The following is an 18,029-nucleotide window of genomic DNA, read 5'->3' as shown; positions in this document are numbered from 1 at the left end:
TTCGTTTATTCCAGCATTACACCAAGAAAGTTTGATGTTGTTCAAGTATCTGAAGGACAGAAAGCTGGGACAGTCAGCGGGAACACCGAAGAGCTGACGCTGAGCAAGAGGGGGACGAGGACATCCTTCACATTTAGGAAGATAAGACACGGCCCATGTAAATGTGGTAAGTCTCTCAGATGAATGTTTTTTTTCTAGATATTTTAATTTATACATAAATATTTATATTATAGCACAGCAAAATAGAAACCTAGATTGTCGGTAGAAAAAGCTTCCGTTGGTACGTTATACCTTGGTGTTATTATACGGTGGTACCTCTGTGTTATTATACGGTGGTACATCTGTGTTATTATACCTTGGTACCTCTGTGTTATTATACGGTGGTACATCTGTGTTATTATACCTTGGTACCTCTGTGTTATTATACGGTGGTACCTCTGTGTTATTATACGGTGGTACCTCTGTGTTATTATACCTTGGTACCTCTTGTGTTATTATACCTTCGTACCTCTGTGTTATTATACGGTGGTACCTCTGTGTTATTATACATTGGTACCTCTGTGTTATTATACCTTGGTACCTCTGTGTTATTATACGGTGGTACCTCTGTGTTATTATACCTTGGTACCTCTGTGTTATTATACGGTGGTACCTCTGTGTTATTATACCTTGGTACCTCTGTGTTATTATACGGTGGTACCTCTGTGTTATTATACATTGGTACCTCTGTGTTATTATACCTTGGTACCTCTGTGTTTGAACGCTTCAGAGTGCAAACAGTTTGGTATCCGAATGTGCTGTTTGGTACGAACGTTTGTTCAAACTTTTGGGCTCTGCTAATAGTTTGGCAAGTTCGCTCATCAATGCTGTTTTCATGTGCCACTTTTCTCTGCACTGACTACTGCATCAAGGCTTCACTTCCTGGATAACATGGTGATGTCACTTCCTGGATAACATGGTGATGTCACTTCCTGGATAACATGGTGATGTCACTTCCTGGATAACATGGTGAAGTCACTTTCTGGATAACATGGTGATGTCACTTCCTGGATAACATGGTGAAGTCACGACCCAACTCCCAGAGCTGTGCAGGCTGTGGCTGCTGGAGAGGATGATGGCAGAGGGATGCTTAGTGTCCCTCCAGTGCCCTGTGTCCCTCAGTGTCCCCCCGCCATCATCCTCTCCAGCAGCCACAGCCCACACAGCTCTGGGAGTCGGGTCGTGACATCACCATGTTATCCAGGAGGTGACATTACCATGTTATCCAGGAAGTGACATCACCATGTTATCCAGGAAGTGACATCACCATGTTATCCAGGAAGTAAAGCCTTGATGCAGTAATAAGTGCAGGGAAAAAAGCACTTTATAAGTATTTCCCATAATACGTGTATATTGGTGATTTGTATAACTTTTGGGGGGAAATACAATACTTTAATAAAACATTTTCACCAGACTTTTTGCTAATTATTGGTGTGTGCTGTAAGCCCATTTACATTATTTCCTATGGGGAAACCCTGCTTAGTTCACAAACTGCCTTCCTGAACCAATTAAGTTGAAGAACAGAGGTATTACAGTAGTCTGCAAGAAGTAATGAAGTACAAAGGAGTGATGGGGAATTGAATACAGGGCCCTATCTGTGTATATAGTGTTACCATCCAGTGCTATCTAAGTCTTTCATAGTACAGTACATCTGACAGTACACCCCCCACCTTTCTGTGATAGTGAGGTGACTCTGCACATTCTGGCCTAGTCTATACAGCAAAGTGAGCTACAGAAAACATGAATTGTCATCCCCCCATGACTGCAGTAATGGCTACCGGGAAAATGAAAGATGTCAACATATTTGTTGTTGTTGTTGTTGTTGTTGTTGTTATTATTATTATTAATATTATTATTAATAATAACTAAAGTCTAAAGAAAAATTTGGTTAAAATTAAAATCTAGTTATAATAGATGCTTTTTACTGATGATACTTTCCATATAAATGGAACGCTAACCCTTTAAAAATGTTGACAAATCACTTCAAATGCTCATCCTGTTCTGTGTTCTGTGTCGGCACAGCTTTTCCACTAGTGTGTGATAGCCAACAAGACGCTGGGAAGAAATCTCCTCCTCTGGTCAGTGACTTAAAGCCTGAATCCCTGGAGAAGGAATATGTCCACAAGGTCTATGAAGACATCGCTGGCCATTTCAGCAGCACCAGACATACTCCGTGGCCCAAGGTGGTAGACTTCCTTACGAGTTTACCAGCGGGTTCTCTCGTGGCTGATGTGGGCTGCGGCAATGGCAAATATATCGGGGTCAATAAAAGCTTGTACATGGTAAGTGGTCTTTGTGATGAGTGGAAGGTGTGAGTTCACTTTAAGAGGGCTTTGGCAGCAACATGTCTACTTACACATCATAGTAAACATGTCATCTGGCGAGCTAAAGGGTGCCACAACTTTCCTCAGGTTGTGTGTGGTATTACAACTTGCCTCTATTCACTTCAATGAACAGTGATCTGTTTCTCTCATGGCTCTTCTAGGCATTGCTCCCACCTAGCCAGAATCCTGCTCCACACTGATGAGGGGCAACACCCCGAAACAGCTGTCTTGGTTTTGAATACCTGTCCCTGGTTTTTCCCTTGTCATTACATTGACTTATAGGGCCACTTATTATGGTGGTTTTGGTGGTTTCCCTACAGGAGCCCCCCCTAGGCTGGACCCTCCCGGAGGGATATCTGGTTAGACCTTCAGGCCGGCCCTTCCAATAACCGCTGACGGACGGGCCTATGCATCAATGACATCACAGATGGGGCGTGGCTATGGTGGTCATGTGGGCGGGGCTAAGTGGCACAGTTGCCATGAAGCCCTGCTCAGATAGCACAATCCGCAGATGATAAAAGATCACTTTTTACTGGAACAAGCACCATGACGTATGATATATAATAAGGTATGAAAACTGCAAAATTTAGATTCAATCGTCCATCCAAAGAATGAACCTGTTCATTCTTTGAGTGGGCGACAGAGTCCGCCAACGTGCATAGAATGGAGTCTATGACACAGGCGGAGATGCACGTGCCTGCCACAGTCCGCAAGCTGCGTAATCTGCAGCGGATTTTACGTCGCATTTCCGTAGTGTGCACATACCCTAATACACCCATTGGTTTCTGGCAGCATGCACTGACAGTAATCCACATTTGGAAGCAAAGTATTTTCGCCATCCAGCTCCCTTAATGAGATTTATTTTCACCTGGACTGTTGGGTCTTTATTTCCTTATCATCTGCCAGTCCGGTCCTACATAAATAAGACTGAGGAGCGGGCAGGGAAATGTAACCCATAATTAAAAGCTCCCATAAACTGTAATTGAGGCTCATAACTCAAGATCCCCCACCCCCACTCTCCTCCCGCTTTGTCATTTTTCACTGTTTTCTATGTGGTCAGAGGCAAGGACAGAAAGTGAGTCTGCTGTGAAATGTATTTCATGCAATTTAGATGCAAATTACAAAGTAATATTCTTTGTTCCTTTCAATTAGTTTACAATTCATTACCATCTCTTAGTGTGTTAGGATCACTCTCAAGGTCATTTTTCTTTCCCTTCTTGTTACACATAATAAGAACATTTTCCACATGACCGTCTGGTTAAACGCTCAGCCTTGCCTGCATTCATTTAGCGGCTTTTGCCTTGTAAATAATCCTGACGGGTTGCTGTCCCTCACACGCGGACATTCGTTTCGGCACGGCTCATTGTTACAGGGAGCGGTGAGGTTTCAAGGTGCTGCTGACACTTGAGGTCGTCCGTTCACTTTATTTAGATTTCATCCCAGCGAGTACAATGGCATTCCTTTAATCCGGACGACCAGTAATCCGGAGAGTCTGATGGTGGGGTGAAGGTATGCAATAGGACTGTAATGTCATTGGGGTTTTCAGAAGAAGAAGACTGAACAGAGAGACCAGTTTACCACTTTCATAGGCGACTTCAAGTCAGTTTTACTTATTTTTTTTATTAAAGAAAAATCTTTTTCTTTTAAATCAGCTAGTTTCAGAAAGTTATATAGATTTGTAATTTACTACTATTTAAAAATCTCCAGTCTTCCCATAAATATCAGCTGCTGTATGTGCTGCAGGAAGTGGTGTATTCTTTCCAGTCTGACACAGTGCTCTCTGCTGCCACCTCTGTCCATGTCAGGAACTGTCCAGAGCAGTAGTAATAGTATTAGTGTGTTCTGGACAGTTCTTGACATGGACACAGGTGGCAGCAGAGAGCACTGTGTCAGACTGGAAAGAAGACACCACTTCCTGCAGGACATACAGCAGCTAAGTACTGGAAGACTTGACATTTTTAAAGTAGTAAAAAAAGTACATTACAAATCTATATAACTTTCTAAAACCAGTTGATTTGAAAGAAAAAGATTTTCGCCTGAGTACCCCCTTTAAGACTGATAATTCAGAATCTCAGCAAAACACTGACCTGCCAAACAGATGTAGCCTCTGCTTTTTTTTCCCCCATGACGTGTTATGTTATCAGTGTAGCGGGTCAAAGAAAGTACGTACAGAAGCAGTGACGCCTGTCAGAGGCTGGACTCCCTGCTCTCGTACAGTACTGTATGCACTACCATACACTTAAATAAGTACTTTGGAGAATTTTTTTTTTCAAATCAACTGGTAATTTGTAAATTATTTCTATTTAAAAATCTCGAACGATCCAGTACTTATCAGCTGCTGTATGTTCTCCAGGAAGTGGTGTATTCTTTCTAGTCTGACACAGTGCTCTCTGCTGCCACCTCTGTCCATGACAGGAACTGTCCAGGAACACTGTCAGCTGAGCTCCTGATCCCACGCCATACCTATGTGATATATATGTCCCTGCATTTTCCAGATAGGTGAAAAAATAGCAATACTGTTCACTCCGGTGTATCGTGTACTTCTATAAAATGGTCGTCTCTCCTTTGCCTGATGTACATGTATTTGACGTTCCCTGTGGATTATAATGCTGTATTTTTCTTGTACCAGATCGGCTGTGACCGCAGTAAGAACCTAGTGGACATTTGTGGAGAAAGGAATTTTGAGGCCTGTGTTTGCGATGCATTGTCTGTCCCTCTCCGAAGCGGCACATTTGATGCCTGCATCTCCATAGCTGTCATCCACCACTTTGCCACAGAGGTACGGATAATGATTGTTTCCATATGGCCATTTCCATAACTGAGCACATCATACACATATACAGCTGTACTATACATCATACACATATATAGCTGTACTATACCTCATACACATATACAGCTGTACTATACCTCATACACATATACAGCTGTACTATACCTCATACACGTACATAGCTGTACTATACCTCATACACATATACAGCTGTACTATAACTCATACACATATACAGCTGTACTATACCTCATACACATATATAGCTGTACTATACCTCATACACATTTACAGCTGTACTATACCTCATACACATATACAGCTGTACTATACCTCATACACATATATAGCTGTACTATACCTCATACACATATATAGCTGTTCTATACCTCATACACATATATAGCTGTACTATACCTCATACACATATACAGCTGTACTATACCTCATACACATCTATAGCTGTACTATACCTCATACACATATACAGCTGTACTATACCTCATACACGTACATAGCTGTACTATACCTCATACACATCTGTAGCTGTACTATACCTCATACACATCTATAGCTGTACTATACCTCATACACATATACAGCTGTACTATACCTCATACACATATACAGCTGTACTATACCTCATACACATCTATAGCTGTACTATACCTCATACACATCTATAGCTGTACTCTACCTCATACACATATATAGCTGTACTATACCTCATACACATCTATAGCTGTACTATACCTCATACACATATACAGCTGTACTATACCTCATACACATATACAGCTGTACTATACCTCATACACATATACAGCTGTACTATACCTCATACACATATACAGCTGTACTATACCTCATACACATATACAGCTGTACTATACCTCATACACATATACAGCTGTACTATACCTCATACACATATACAGCTGTACTATACCTCATACACATATACAGCTGTACTATACCTCATACACATCTATAGCTGTACTATACCTCATACACATCTATAGCTGTACTATACCTCATACACATCTATAGCTGTACTATACCTCATACACATATACAGCTGTACTATACCTCATACACATATACAGCTGTACTATACCTCATACACATCTATAGCTGTACTATACCTCATACACATCTATAGCTGTACTATACCTCATACACATATACAGCTGTACTATACCTCATACACACATATACAGCTGTACTATACCTCATACACATATGCAGCTGTACTATACCTCATACACACATATACAGCTGTACTATACCTCATACAAATACAGTATATAGCTGTACTATACCTCATACACATCTATAGCTGTACTATAGCTGTACTATCTACACAGCTTGTGTAGATTTTTTTTTGCCTTTTCATTTACTTGCAGGAAAGAAGATTGGCAGCTATACAGGAATTACTCTGCCTCCTTAAAAGCGGAGGCAAAGTTCTTATATACGTCTGGGCGATGGAACAGGAGTACAAGAAGAACAAGTCTAAGTATCTCAAGGAAGGCAAAACTTGTACTGAGCCGATCCTGCAGGACACCAGGTGTGATGAGACTCCTCGGGGGTCGTCCGCCGCTCTCCCCATACACACTAACAGGACTTCATTTGATTCTCAGGACCTTTTAGTTCCTTGGCATCTAAAAGAAAACAATCATGTTAGAAATAATGAAGCCACTAATGCCAAGGTGGAAAACCAGCTGGTGCCAGGCTCAGTGTATCACCGGTATTATCACGTGTTCCGAGAAGGAGAGCTGGAAGCGTTGTGCAGCAGAGTCAGCGGTGTGACCGTCCGCCACAGCTACCACGATCAGGGGAACTGGTGCGTCATTTTAGAAAAGTTATAACACCGGAGAAGAAGGTGAAAGAAAGGTTCAGCAACCGCAATCCTGTCTCTTTTTTATTTTTTTAGAATATTTTATTGCATTTGTGATTCAATAAAGAGCCATAAATATGATTAAAAATTCATCTATACAAAGTGCAGCCCTTCAGCGACCACTAGGTGGCATGATCTCACTAGAAATAATGTCTGTGTATCAGAAGAGAGAGATTTATGTGGTGTATTGCTCCATAGATATCCATTCTACCCCCCTTAATGCTGAAATACACAATTAGGTGCTTTTTTGTCCTCTGTTCATTATACTGGCAGATAGCTAAAACTCCTAAGCTGACTACACGTTAGATTATTGTCAGCCAATCCTGTCGATTTAATCTCTGACTGGGTCCTATTACACGGGCTGGTTACTGCCCGATCAATAATGTAAACGAACCCCAATCTGCTAGATTGGAGCTCATTTACTGAGCCTATTACACGGCTCAATGATCGTTTAACAAGGGCTGCATGGTCATCGTTACTGATGTCCGTGCAGTCCTAGCCCTAAACTGTTAAACATCACCTTTCCACCCTCCCGGTCTTCTCCTGCCCTTTACTTGCTTGCCGGTGCCACAGCTCTAGCTTCAAAGCAGTCTCTGAGTTGACAGGACGCTCTGCCAATCACTGGCCGGGACTACCGCGGCCAAGTTAACGAACGCTGATCTAGTGTAATAGAAATTAATACAGATTTGTAATTTTCTTATTTAAAAATCCTGAATCTTCCAGTACTTATCAGCTGCTGCTTGCCCTGCAGGAAGTGGTGTATTCTTTCTAGTTTGATACAGTGCTCTCTGCTGCCACCTCTGTCCATGTCAGGAACTGTCCAGAGTAGTAGTAGATCCCCATAGACAACCTTTCCTGCTCTGGACAGTTCCTGACATGGACAGAGGTGGCAGCAGAGAGCACTGTGTCAGAGTGGAACGAACACACCACTTCCTGCAGGACATACAGCAGCTGATAAGTACTGAAAGACTGCAGATTTTTAAATATAAATAATTGACTCTCTTAAGAGCCTTGAAACAGCACTGGGGATTATGAGCCAAGCCAGGATAGTAAGACTCCATTTACACCCATTCTTCTGTTGCATGAGGCTTAGAAATGAGTCCAAACGTTTGGCATTTGATTACCGGTGGCTGAAGAAGTTGGATGCTGCCCTATGTTTTCCAGAACTCTCTGGGACTGCATCCAACTTCTTCACCCATTGATAATCAAATGCTGAACGATTTGGTGTGAGTTGCGTTCATCCCTAATGAGGCATTTGATGATATTGGTTAATAAATGCCGGATTATCAGACTTTCTGGACCATCAGATTGTTACATAACAGGTTCTCTCTAGGACATGCTGAGGCCTCACTGCTGGAAGCTTTCCTCCTCTGATTCTTAGATGTCTATGCTCCCTGGAGACCCGGCACTGTCTGCAGCCAGCATCTTATTAGCTTCTAGGATTTTTCTATGTGAGATCCCATTTTGTGTACTTTATTTCCTTGATGACTTCCAGATGCTCCCGCAGCATAAGAGCCAACCTGGCGAGATCAGTCGCTGCAGCCACACGGGACTCGGCAGGGTGTTAATGGAGCAAGTAGATGCTAAAACAAACCATTGCTTTTCTCATAAACGCCTGTGATAGCCCCAAAAGCCTGGAAATACGTCACCATTTTTATAGTTTGCTTTTCACATGTTCTAAAATTACAGGATGATAAACAATCAGAACACTGACCAGGTTTCTTTTCTCTAATTTGTTGCTTTTTTCTGAATTTTCTTTTACATTTTTTTACATTATAAAGGGGGCAGCCATCAGTTCCCACACACTATATACTGGACCGCAGCGAGTATGTAATTCTACCGCCCTTAACCCCTTCTGCTCCCGCCCGGCAACCCCGCTGTAAGCATACATTACCTCTCTCCTCGCTGCACGGGTCCGGCGTCCTGCTCTCCTGTCCGGCCAATCAGTGGCTGCGGCTGGGCAACACACTGATTGGCCGGACGGGAGAGCAGGACGCCGGACCCGTGCAGTGAGGAGAGAGGTAATGTATGCTTACAGCGGGGGAGCCGGGCGGGAGCAGAAGGGGTTAAGGGCGGTAGAATTACATACTCGCTGCGGTCGTTGAGACCACAGCAAGTATATAGTGTGTGGGAACTGCCAGGACCTGCTGGACTCGCAGCGAGAATCTCGCCCCGAGTCCGTTTGTGTGAATATACCCTAAAGGGGTTATCCAGCATTAGAGAAACATGACCGCTTTCTTCCAGAGACAGCACCACTCTTGCATGCAGGTTTTGCAACTCAGTTCCATTGAAGTGAATGGAGCTTAATTGCAAGCCACACCTGAACTGGAGGCAAGAGTAGTGCTGTCTCTGCAAGAAAGTGGCAATGTTTTTCTAAAGCGGGATAACCCCTTTAACTAAACTGCTTTTAGCAGCATTTAGAGGTATGCTATACAGCAAGCCTCATAAACATAGGCACAATAGACTAAAGCAGATCCTATTCACATGAAAGGGAGAGTTATCTAGGTATGCTCTATGACCTGTGCAGAGGTCATTCCTTGGGGAAGGGGGACATAAGTTCGAAACATCAGCTGTTGGGAATGGTGCCTTATCTACTGTATTTTCCGGCGTATAAGATGACTGGTCATATAAGATGACCCCTGACCTTTGAGATTTTCAGGGAATTGTTTTAAAATGCTGGAAAATGTAAACCACTGCCTGACCGCAGCAGGATTTACTAGCTGGAGCTAGGCCACCTGCTGCTACCCAGGACTCACCTAATCCCCTCATGGATCTTCACAGCCTGGTCCATGGGCCCCTGCATCCTCCGCACGTCTCGCTGCACGACGACACCTATCCCGCTGCTGAGGCCCTTTTGTGAGTATTCCGGGAGGGGGGCGGAATGTCTTTTTTCTCTTCCTCCGGCCTAGCCGATAGAGACTTAGCCATAAATATACAGGAAAATAAGATGGGGGAGATTTATCAAACTGATGTAAAGTAGAATTTTCTACTTTACAGATCAGATTCCACCTTTCATTCCTCACAGATTATTTGAAAAATGAAATGTGGCATCTGATTGGTTGCTAGGGGCAACTATGACAATTCTACTTTACACCATGTTTGATAAATCTCTCCCAAAGTGCCTGTTTTTGAGTAAAAATTAATATAAGGTACTTATCTTATTTTCAGTGAAACACTGTATCACCCATTTATCTATTTATCTCCTATCTATCTATTTATTATCTATCTATCTCCTATCTATTATCTATCTATCTCCTATCTATCTATCTATCTATCCATCTATCTATCTATCTATCTATCTATCTATCTATCTATCTATCTATCTCCTATCTATTATCTATCTATCTATCTATCTATCTATCTATCCTCTCACAATGGAGCACACTCCCAGTTTTTTTTGTGCTGAAGTGTCAAGCAACGGAGATTGAATCCACGTCTCCAACTCGATAAATTCAAAGAATTGTGGCACTTCCATAAAGTGAAAAAATCTTCAGTGTTTTATTTTATAACACTGGCTAATTTTGTTATGAAATAAAACACTGAAGATTTTTTCACTTCATGGAAGTGCCACAATTCATTGAATTTATCTATCTATCTATCTATCTCCTATCTATCCATCTATCTATCTATCTATCTCCTATCTATCTGTCTATCTATCTATCTATCTATCTCCTATCTATCTATCTATCTATCTACTCTTCAAGGAATCGCCCACAGCACTCCAATAACGGTGAAATCAAACGTGATTTATTTCAGTTCATGGTGATACAGCACAGCAATAACAGTCCATAGCAACGTTTCAACGACCACTGTCGTCTTTTTCAATGCTTGAAAAAGACGACAGTGGTCGTTGAAACGTTGCTATGGACTGTTATTGCTGTGCTGTATCACCATGAACTGAAATAAATCACGTTTGATTTCACCGTTATTGGAGTGCTGTGGGCGATTCCTTGAAGAGTATATATGAGAAGGTTACTGGTCATAACCACCTACTGGCACCCGCTACCTTTATTGCACGAGTAGTGCTGCTTACAAGATTCTTCAGACTGTATCTATCTATCTATCTATCTATCTATCTATCTCCTATCTATCTCCTATCTATCTATCTATCTATCTATCTATCTATTTGTCTGTCTCCTATCTATCTCTCTCCTATCTATCTATCTATCTATCTATCTATCTCCTATCTATCTATCTATCTATCTATCTATCTCCTATCTATCTATCTATCTCCTATCTATCTCCTATCTATCTCCTATCTGTTATCTATCTATCTATCTATCTATCTATCTATCTATCTATCTATCTATCTATCTATCTATCATCTATCTATCTCCTATCTGTTATCTATGCTATCTATCTCCTATCTATCTCCTATCTCCTATCTATGCTATCTATCTATTTGTCTGTCTCCTATCTATCTATCTGTCTGTCTGTCTATCTATATATCTATCTTTCCTTCCTACCTAAGAGAAGGGGACCCATTACAGCCACTATCTGTCTATCTGTATATCTTTCCTATCTAGCCATAGTAACACATAGTTTACCTTGTATTGTATGATTCTATACCCGGTGAATTGTTCTATGATTGCTATAGGAGTGTATCCATGTTATTGTCTACTCTGTGATGCTTAAATTGACTTTGCTTTTTACTCTTCTAAACTCAGTGTAATCTTTTGTAATTCCTCGCCGGATCCCGCTGACATAACTTGTCATTCTTCCTGAATGGTGTCTTGTAGAGAACAAAAAGGAGGGAGAGAATAGGTGTGAATGACCTTTGCAGAGATTGATTGCCATCCAGAGCCTGGAAACCTGCTGCTCTGATACGTCCAGAGGAGATGGCTTCTACAGCTGTGTAATAAGGCATCAAAGCTGCGACCGATGCATTACAGGGGTTATAAGTGACTAATCTCTAGGATGGAAGTAGAACTAGTTTTACAAGAAATGCAACTTTATTCCCTAGTAGTACTACTATACTGTCTGCTGGCCCAGAATCAGTAGGCCGTGTATGGAGTCAGCCCCATGCTGCCTGGTAACAAAGCTAACCACCACTAGATCGCTATACTTTGCTATACTAACATAGACCAGAAACATGGAATGTATACAATATCTTCTAGTCATGTGACACCAGTCCAGTGTATTGGAAGGCCCATACCTACTATAGATTGCGGTTGTGCCACCATGATGGGATGTGAGCGGCTTGTTAAAGAATTCTTTTAGGCAATGGAGGGAAGGCTCCTGTCCTGCTCACAACCCTCATATATTAGCTTAATTGAATAGCACCTACAAGGATCCTTTCCTGCTTGTAGAAACGGCAGGTGCATGCAATACCTATATAATTCATTGATGGATTGCCATGGTGATAGTGGTTTGGGGAGTTGGATCTGCACCAATAAAATTGATGTCCTCTAGGCTAAGTTAAAGGAGAAGTCCGTGAAAATTTTTATTAAAGTATTGTATTGCCCACCAAAAGTTATACAAATTACCAATATAAACTTATTACAGGAAATGCTTATAAAGTGCTTTTTTCCCTGAACTTACTACTGCATCAAGGCTTCACATCCTGGATAACATGGTGATGTCACTTCCTGGATAACATGGTGATGTCACTTCCTGGATAACATGGTGATGTCACTTCCTGGATAACATGGTGATGTCACTTCCTGGATAACATGGTGATGTCACTTCCTGGATAACATGGTGATGTCACGCCCCGACTCCCAGAGCTGTGCGGGCTGTGGCTGCTGGAGAGGATGATGGCAGAGGGATGCTCAGTGTCCCTCCAGTGCCCTGTGTCCCTCAGTGTCCCTCTTCTATCATCCTCTCCAGCAGCCGCAGCCTGCACAGCTCTGGGAGTCGGGTCGTGACATCACCATGTTATCCAGGAAGTGACATCACCATGTTATCCAGGAAGTGACATCACCATGTTATCCAGGAAGTGACATCACCATGTTATCCAGGAAGTGACAGCACCATATTATCCAGAAAGTGAAGCCTTGATGCAGTAGTAAGTGCAGGGAAAAAGTACTTTCCCGTAATAAGTGTATATTGGTGATTTGTATAACTTTTGGGGGGCAATACAATACTTTAATAAAAATTTTCGCCAGACTTCTCCTTTAACACTAAGGGATTTTGTGTCCGTCATTGCCGACGGACATCTAAAAGGCATCCAATATTTGCAGATGACGACATTATGATCATTCTAGACGGCCGTCATCTGCAAATATTGGACGTCTTTTTGACAGCTGTCAGCAATAACGGCCACAAAATCCTGTAGTGTGAACTTAACCTTAAGGTGACCATTAATTTCATGGGTTGTCATATACAGGGTAAGTCAAAAGTCTGAGGACACCCTTATATTTCAGAAACTAAAGGGTAAATGACATATCTGAATATCCCTGCAGATAATATGTGAGGGGACTACCTTTTAGGCTATGTCTGGAACATGTTAGCCATCTTGAAAGCCGCCATATTGAATCAAGGGCAAGGTTTTTTAATTCAACGGGAAGTTGGTCATGTAGCCTATCAAAGAAGACCAGGATTTTCTCCGAAATCGATTGCCGATGTCTCTTGTGGTTCAAAAGTTATCAATAGTTCATAATAATTGGATTCAGCACTTTCAGCTCTGTGTTCAGCACCATGCACAACACCCGTGTATCATAAACAACATTCCCAGTTGTTGTTGCAACTTTCTGTATTGATAACTTTACGAGATACTGCAAATGCGATTGCAGCAACTAATTTCTGAGACAATCGTCATCTTCTTTGAGATCTTGATTCTGACCCTTGACCCTGCAATATATTCCTACAGAGGTTCCTATCGGTCAGCCTTGGAGTTCAGGTTTGCAGGGGCTTGGTGATGTTGCTGTCCCTTGCTGACTAATTTCAGAGAGTGCGCTGTGTCTTTCAGCTGTTTTTTATGTAGGGTACCTTTTCTGGGGTGAAAACTATTATCCCTGTCCCTGTCATAGGGAGTGTGAGGAGCGTTGCAGTGCTGCACCATTCTCTTCATTGCCTATGGTAGGAGAGCCTCCTTATGGCCCAATGTCAGGGCAGTGCGACCATCAAGCTAGAAGAATGCATCAGAGAGACTGTTACAGCTTTGCCTTGTGCAGCTGGCGGCCTGTTTGGAGATTAAGGGTACTATTACATGGCCCGATGGGGGCCTGATAATAACTGCTAGATCAGCGCTCATTTACTGGGCCTATTACAAGGTCCGATAATCATTTCACAAGGACTGCATGGACATCGGTAACGATGTCCTTGCAGCCCTTGTTTAAACTGCATACATTACCTATCCATGGTCCAGGGCTCCTCCTGCACTCTGCTTTTCCCCGGGTCCCGCACTCCAGCTTCAGAGCGGCCTTAGGCCGCTTAGCCAATCACTGGCCGCGGTGGTCCCGACCAATGATTGGCTGAGTGACCTGTCAGCTAAGACAGGCCGCTCTGAAACTGCAGCGAGCGGGACCCGGGGAGAAGCAGAGTGCAGGATAAGCCCTGGACCATGGATAGGTAATGTATGCACTTTGCAAATCGTCAGCCACCAGCTGAGCACCGCTATTACACGTAGCAATGCGCGGTCGGTGCCCGACAATTATAGGTCCAAACCTATATCAACGATCAGCCAATGATCGTTGTCATCGACTGATCGTTGTGTTTATTACACAGAATGATAATCAGCCGAATAGGGCCGATTCTGGTTCTGCGTAATTGTACCCTAAGGGCCCTATTCCACAGTAACGATGATCGGCCCCACTCGGGCCGATTCGGCCGATTATCGTTCGGTGAAATAGAGAGAACGATCAGCCAATGCTACGGTTGAATAGCGGTGCGCGGCAGGCGACCGACGATTTGACAGCAGCACCAGCATAATACATTACCTGTCCAGACTTCTCCGCGCTGTCTTCATCCCAGGGTCCCGCGCTCTCTATCTTCTGAATGGCCGGTCAGCTGACGGAGCGGTCAGCCCATCACAGGCCGGGACCGCCGCGGCCTGTGATTGGCTGAGTGTGGCCTGTCAGCTGACCGGCCATTCAGAAAATAGAGCGCGCGGGACCCTGGGATGAAGACAGCGCAGAGAAGACCTGCAGGTAATGTATTACTGCTGCTGCAAGGACTGCAAGGACATTGGTAACAATGTCCCTGAAGCCCTCGCTCAACGATCATCGGGCCGTGGAATAGGCCCAGTAAACGATCGGCGATCTAGCAGATCGCCGCTCGTTTACATCGTTGATCGGGCCCTCCTCAGCCCGTGGAATAGGACCCTAAGCCTAAATTGAGAAGAACATATATGTAGAACTGTCAGGAGTCCTAAAGCTCTTGCATTCAGGCAGTAGGTCAGGGCTGGCAGAGTTTAAACAGATAAAGGAGACAGATACCAGTTCAGAATTACTAAAAGACTAAAAAAAGACACCGGAGGCGCCCATAGCGTAAAACGTTAATCTGAAGTGGTAATTAAGGATGGCAGTGATGCCGCTCACCTCTGGCGGTCGTGCTATGAGACTGACACCGCCAAACACTTGTAGAAGTATTGCCTCGGAGCCGGGAGGACCTGGTATTCAATCAGGGAATAGTGGCACATTGAAGGTCCAAGCGTGCAGGGATTTCGGGACATTAAGGCGCTGGTTGTCATTAGTGGATTTCCATGTCACAGATGATGGGAGACGTAGTGGAAAAATTATGACGTTTTATTAGGATGAGCTGGAAACACATCATCCTAATAAAACTTTGCAATTCCTCTACTACATCTCCCATCATCAGTGATATGGTAATCCATTAGCGCCTTGATGTCCCGGAATCCCTGCATGCTTGGACCTTCAATGTGTCACTATCTCCTAAGACACCAGGTCAGGGCAGGTGGAGTTCAATTGGTTCACAGGTCAGGATAGGCATCTAGTCAAACAGCATACCATCCTATGCACAACACAGGCAGATACAAATCACAGTTTTATAGATTCCTTTTCTTAGGTCCCCCCCCCCTCCCTCCTCTCTCTCATCCACTGCTCATTATCAGGAAATCTCAACTCTTTTACATCAGCCGAGCCCTTTGTAACCTATGGAGAGGGGAAGGGGGAGGAGGGAGATTAGTCAGCAGCAGAGAGCAGGGAACAAAGGATTACACAGCAGGTAGCTGTATGAAGCTGGTATTCAGAGGTCAGAGAGGTGAGTGTTGATGTCAGAGGAGATAGCCCTGTGATGGAGCTGTAAATTAACTCTTTGTTGTCCTGTTTTGGTGCCTCATCTCCCTCCACCCCTCCCCTCTCCATAGAAAATCATGAAGACAGGGGGAGAGCTTCAAATTGCTTTTTTATGATAAAATGCATTTTTGGCTAATAAACTCAATTACAAATGTTCTTAAAATCACCTATACTATTTATTTCTACAAAAAAAATGTAACCAACAGTGACACTTTAAGGGGCAGTGGGCAGTAGGACCCAGCAGCAGGAGAGGAGAGAAACTTGCAGGGACAAGATAAGTATGTCATGTGGCACATTGCTCAATATTGGGCTCCACAAGATGTATTAATAGGGGAAGAGATTGTTCCCCCCCCCCCTCCTCCTCACCAAAGCAAGCTCAGCCAATACTGCGGCAATCGTCTACGCCGCAAAGATCATTAGTTTTGTACTACGAAAACCGCCGAGCTTGTGGCGACAAAGAGCGACTCCCAGCTTCATTCCTTACAGTAATAATCAGAAGCCGTCTGCAAAACCTGAATTATTTATTGGCGGCAAAACATATTGGGCTGTGTTATAAAAAAACAGCCTGTGATCAGTGGAAATTGCTCACTTAATGGAAGCGGCTATGTGCAGGAGTCAATGACAGGTCACCCCAGTAGGCCGCAATGAATATCAGATAGCTCATGGACAGAAAAGCCGCCGCTGCAAATGATCCCCCCCCCCCCTTAGAAATAACAAGTGTGTTTATTCCTATGTGTTCTCCTGCAATATATTATTTGCTTTCAGGGCATGGAATAGGAATTGGAAGACTTTCTGCTGGGCCTGAGATTGTTTAGATAATTTTGTGTTGTTGTTTTTTTTTTGGAAGGAAATGGATGACTTTCTGCATTGAAAATGTTAATGGAAATTGGAGATAAAATATGTTTTAGAGGAAAAAAAAATACGGTTGTTAAAGTTTGTAGCAGTGGAGTATTGATTGATCACGACGGGGGCCGCGTAATGCTTCACTTCTTTGCAGCGTCGCTAAAAGGGGAACTCGGTAATGGCGGGAGCTTCCCGTGGTGATAATAGTTGATTGTTGGGGTTCTGCCAGTGTTTCTGTAAACCCCCCACCTCCTTTTTCTATGGTTGGTTCATTGTTAGGCCAAGAAATCTTATTAGATCATTTTTTTTTATTTATTCCTTAGAGTTAGACATACAAAAGATATTAAAAATGTATTTAAAAAAAAAAAATCTGCTGCTGTATGTACTAAAGTAGTGTATTCTGCCAGTCTGACGGCCATTAAGGGGTTAAAGGGGTATTACAGAAAAAAAAAATCTTTAAATCAATTGGTGTTAGAAAGATATACAAAATTGTAATTTATTTTTATTTTAAAAAAACTCAAGTCTTCCTGTACTTTTCAGCTGCTGAATGCCCTGCAGGAAGTGGTGTATTCTTTCCAGTCTGACACAGTGCTCTCTGCTCCCACTTCTGTCCATGTCAGGAACTGTCTAGAGCAGTAGCAAATCCCCATAGAGAACCTTTCCTGTTCTAGACAGTTCCTGACATGGACAGAGGTGGCAGCAGAGAGCACTGTGTCAGACTGGAAAGAATACACCACTTCCTGCAGGACATACAGCATCTGAGGCTACTGCAAAACTTTAGTTTTTTTTTTTTTTTTTTTTTTTATAAAAGTAAATGACAAATAATTTCTGACACCAGTTGATTTAAATTAGTTTTTTTCTGGAATACACCTTTAACCCCTTAGTGACCATTACAGCCTTCTACGGCAGCCACTAATGGGCTTTATCCTGACTAGAGATGAGGGAACCTGCCGTCG

At 42.9% G+C, this 18,029-nt stretch overlaps 1 protein-coding gene and 1 long non-coding RNA gene across 4 annotated transcripts in view; one reads left to right on the top strand and one right to left on the bottom strand.

Annotated features, from left to right (window-relative positions):
* Window positions 1–7,099, top strand: part of ALKBH8 (alkB homolog 8, tRNA methyltransferase) — a 29,334-nt gene extending 22,235 nt beyond the window's left edge. The window contains exons 9-13 of one of the 3 annotated variants that reach the window (XM_069969757.1): window positions 15–166; window positions 2,062–2,321; window positions 4,993–5,142; window positions 6,543–6,703; window positions 6,777–6,869. In XM_069969757.1, coding sequence (XP_069825858.1) covers window positions 15–166; window positions 2,062–2,321; window positions 4,993–5,142; window positions 6,543–6,703; window positions 6,777–6,786 — 733 coding nt within the window. In that variant the 3' untranslated portion in view covers window positions 6,787–6,869. Of the gene's footprint in view, window positions 1–14; window positions 167–2,061; window positions 2,322–4,992; window positions 5,143–6,542 lie in introns of all 3 variants that reach the window. The other 2 variants (XM_069969756.1, XM_069969755.1) reach the window with 2 other exon arrangements.
* Window positions 6,528–18,029, bottom strand: part of LOC138792387 (uncharacterized) — a 298,550-nt gene continuing 287,048 nt past the window's right edge. Inside the window, exon 3 of the long non-coding RNA XR_011363139.1 lies at window positions 6,528–6,797. This is a non-coding gene — a long non-coding RNA (uncharacterized lncRNA). The remainder of the gene's footprint in view (window positions 6,798–18,029) is intronic.

Source organism: Dendropsophus ebraccatus, chromosome 5 (genome assembly GCF_027789765.1).
Source record: "Dendropsophus ebraccatus isolate aDenEbr1 chromosome 5, aDenEbr1.pat, whole genome shotgun sequence".
Classification (NCBI taxonomy): Eukaryota; Metazoa; Chordata; class Amphibia; order Anura; family Hylidae; genus Dendropsophus; species Dendropsophus ebraccatus.
The sequence above is the reverse complement of the archived record's forward strand: the minus strand, read 5'-3'. Positions and strand labels throughout refer to the sequence as shown.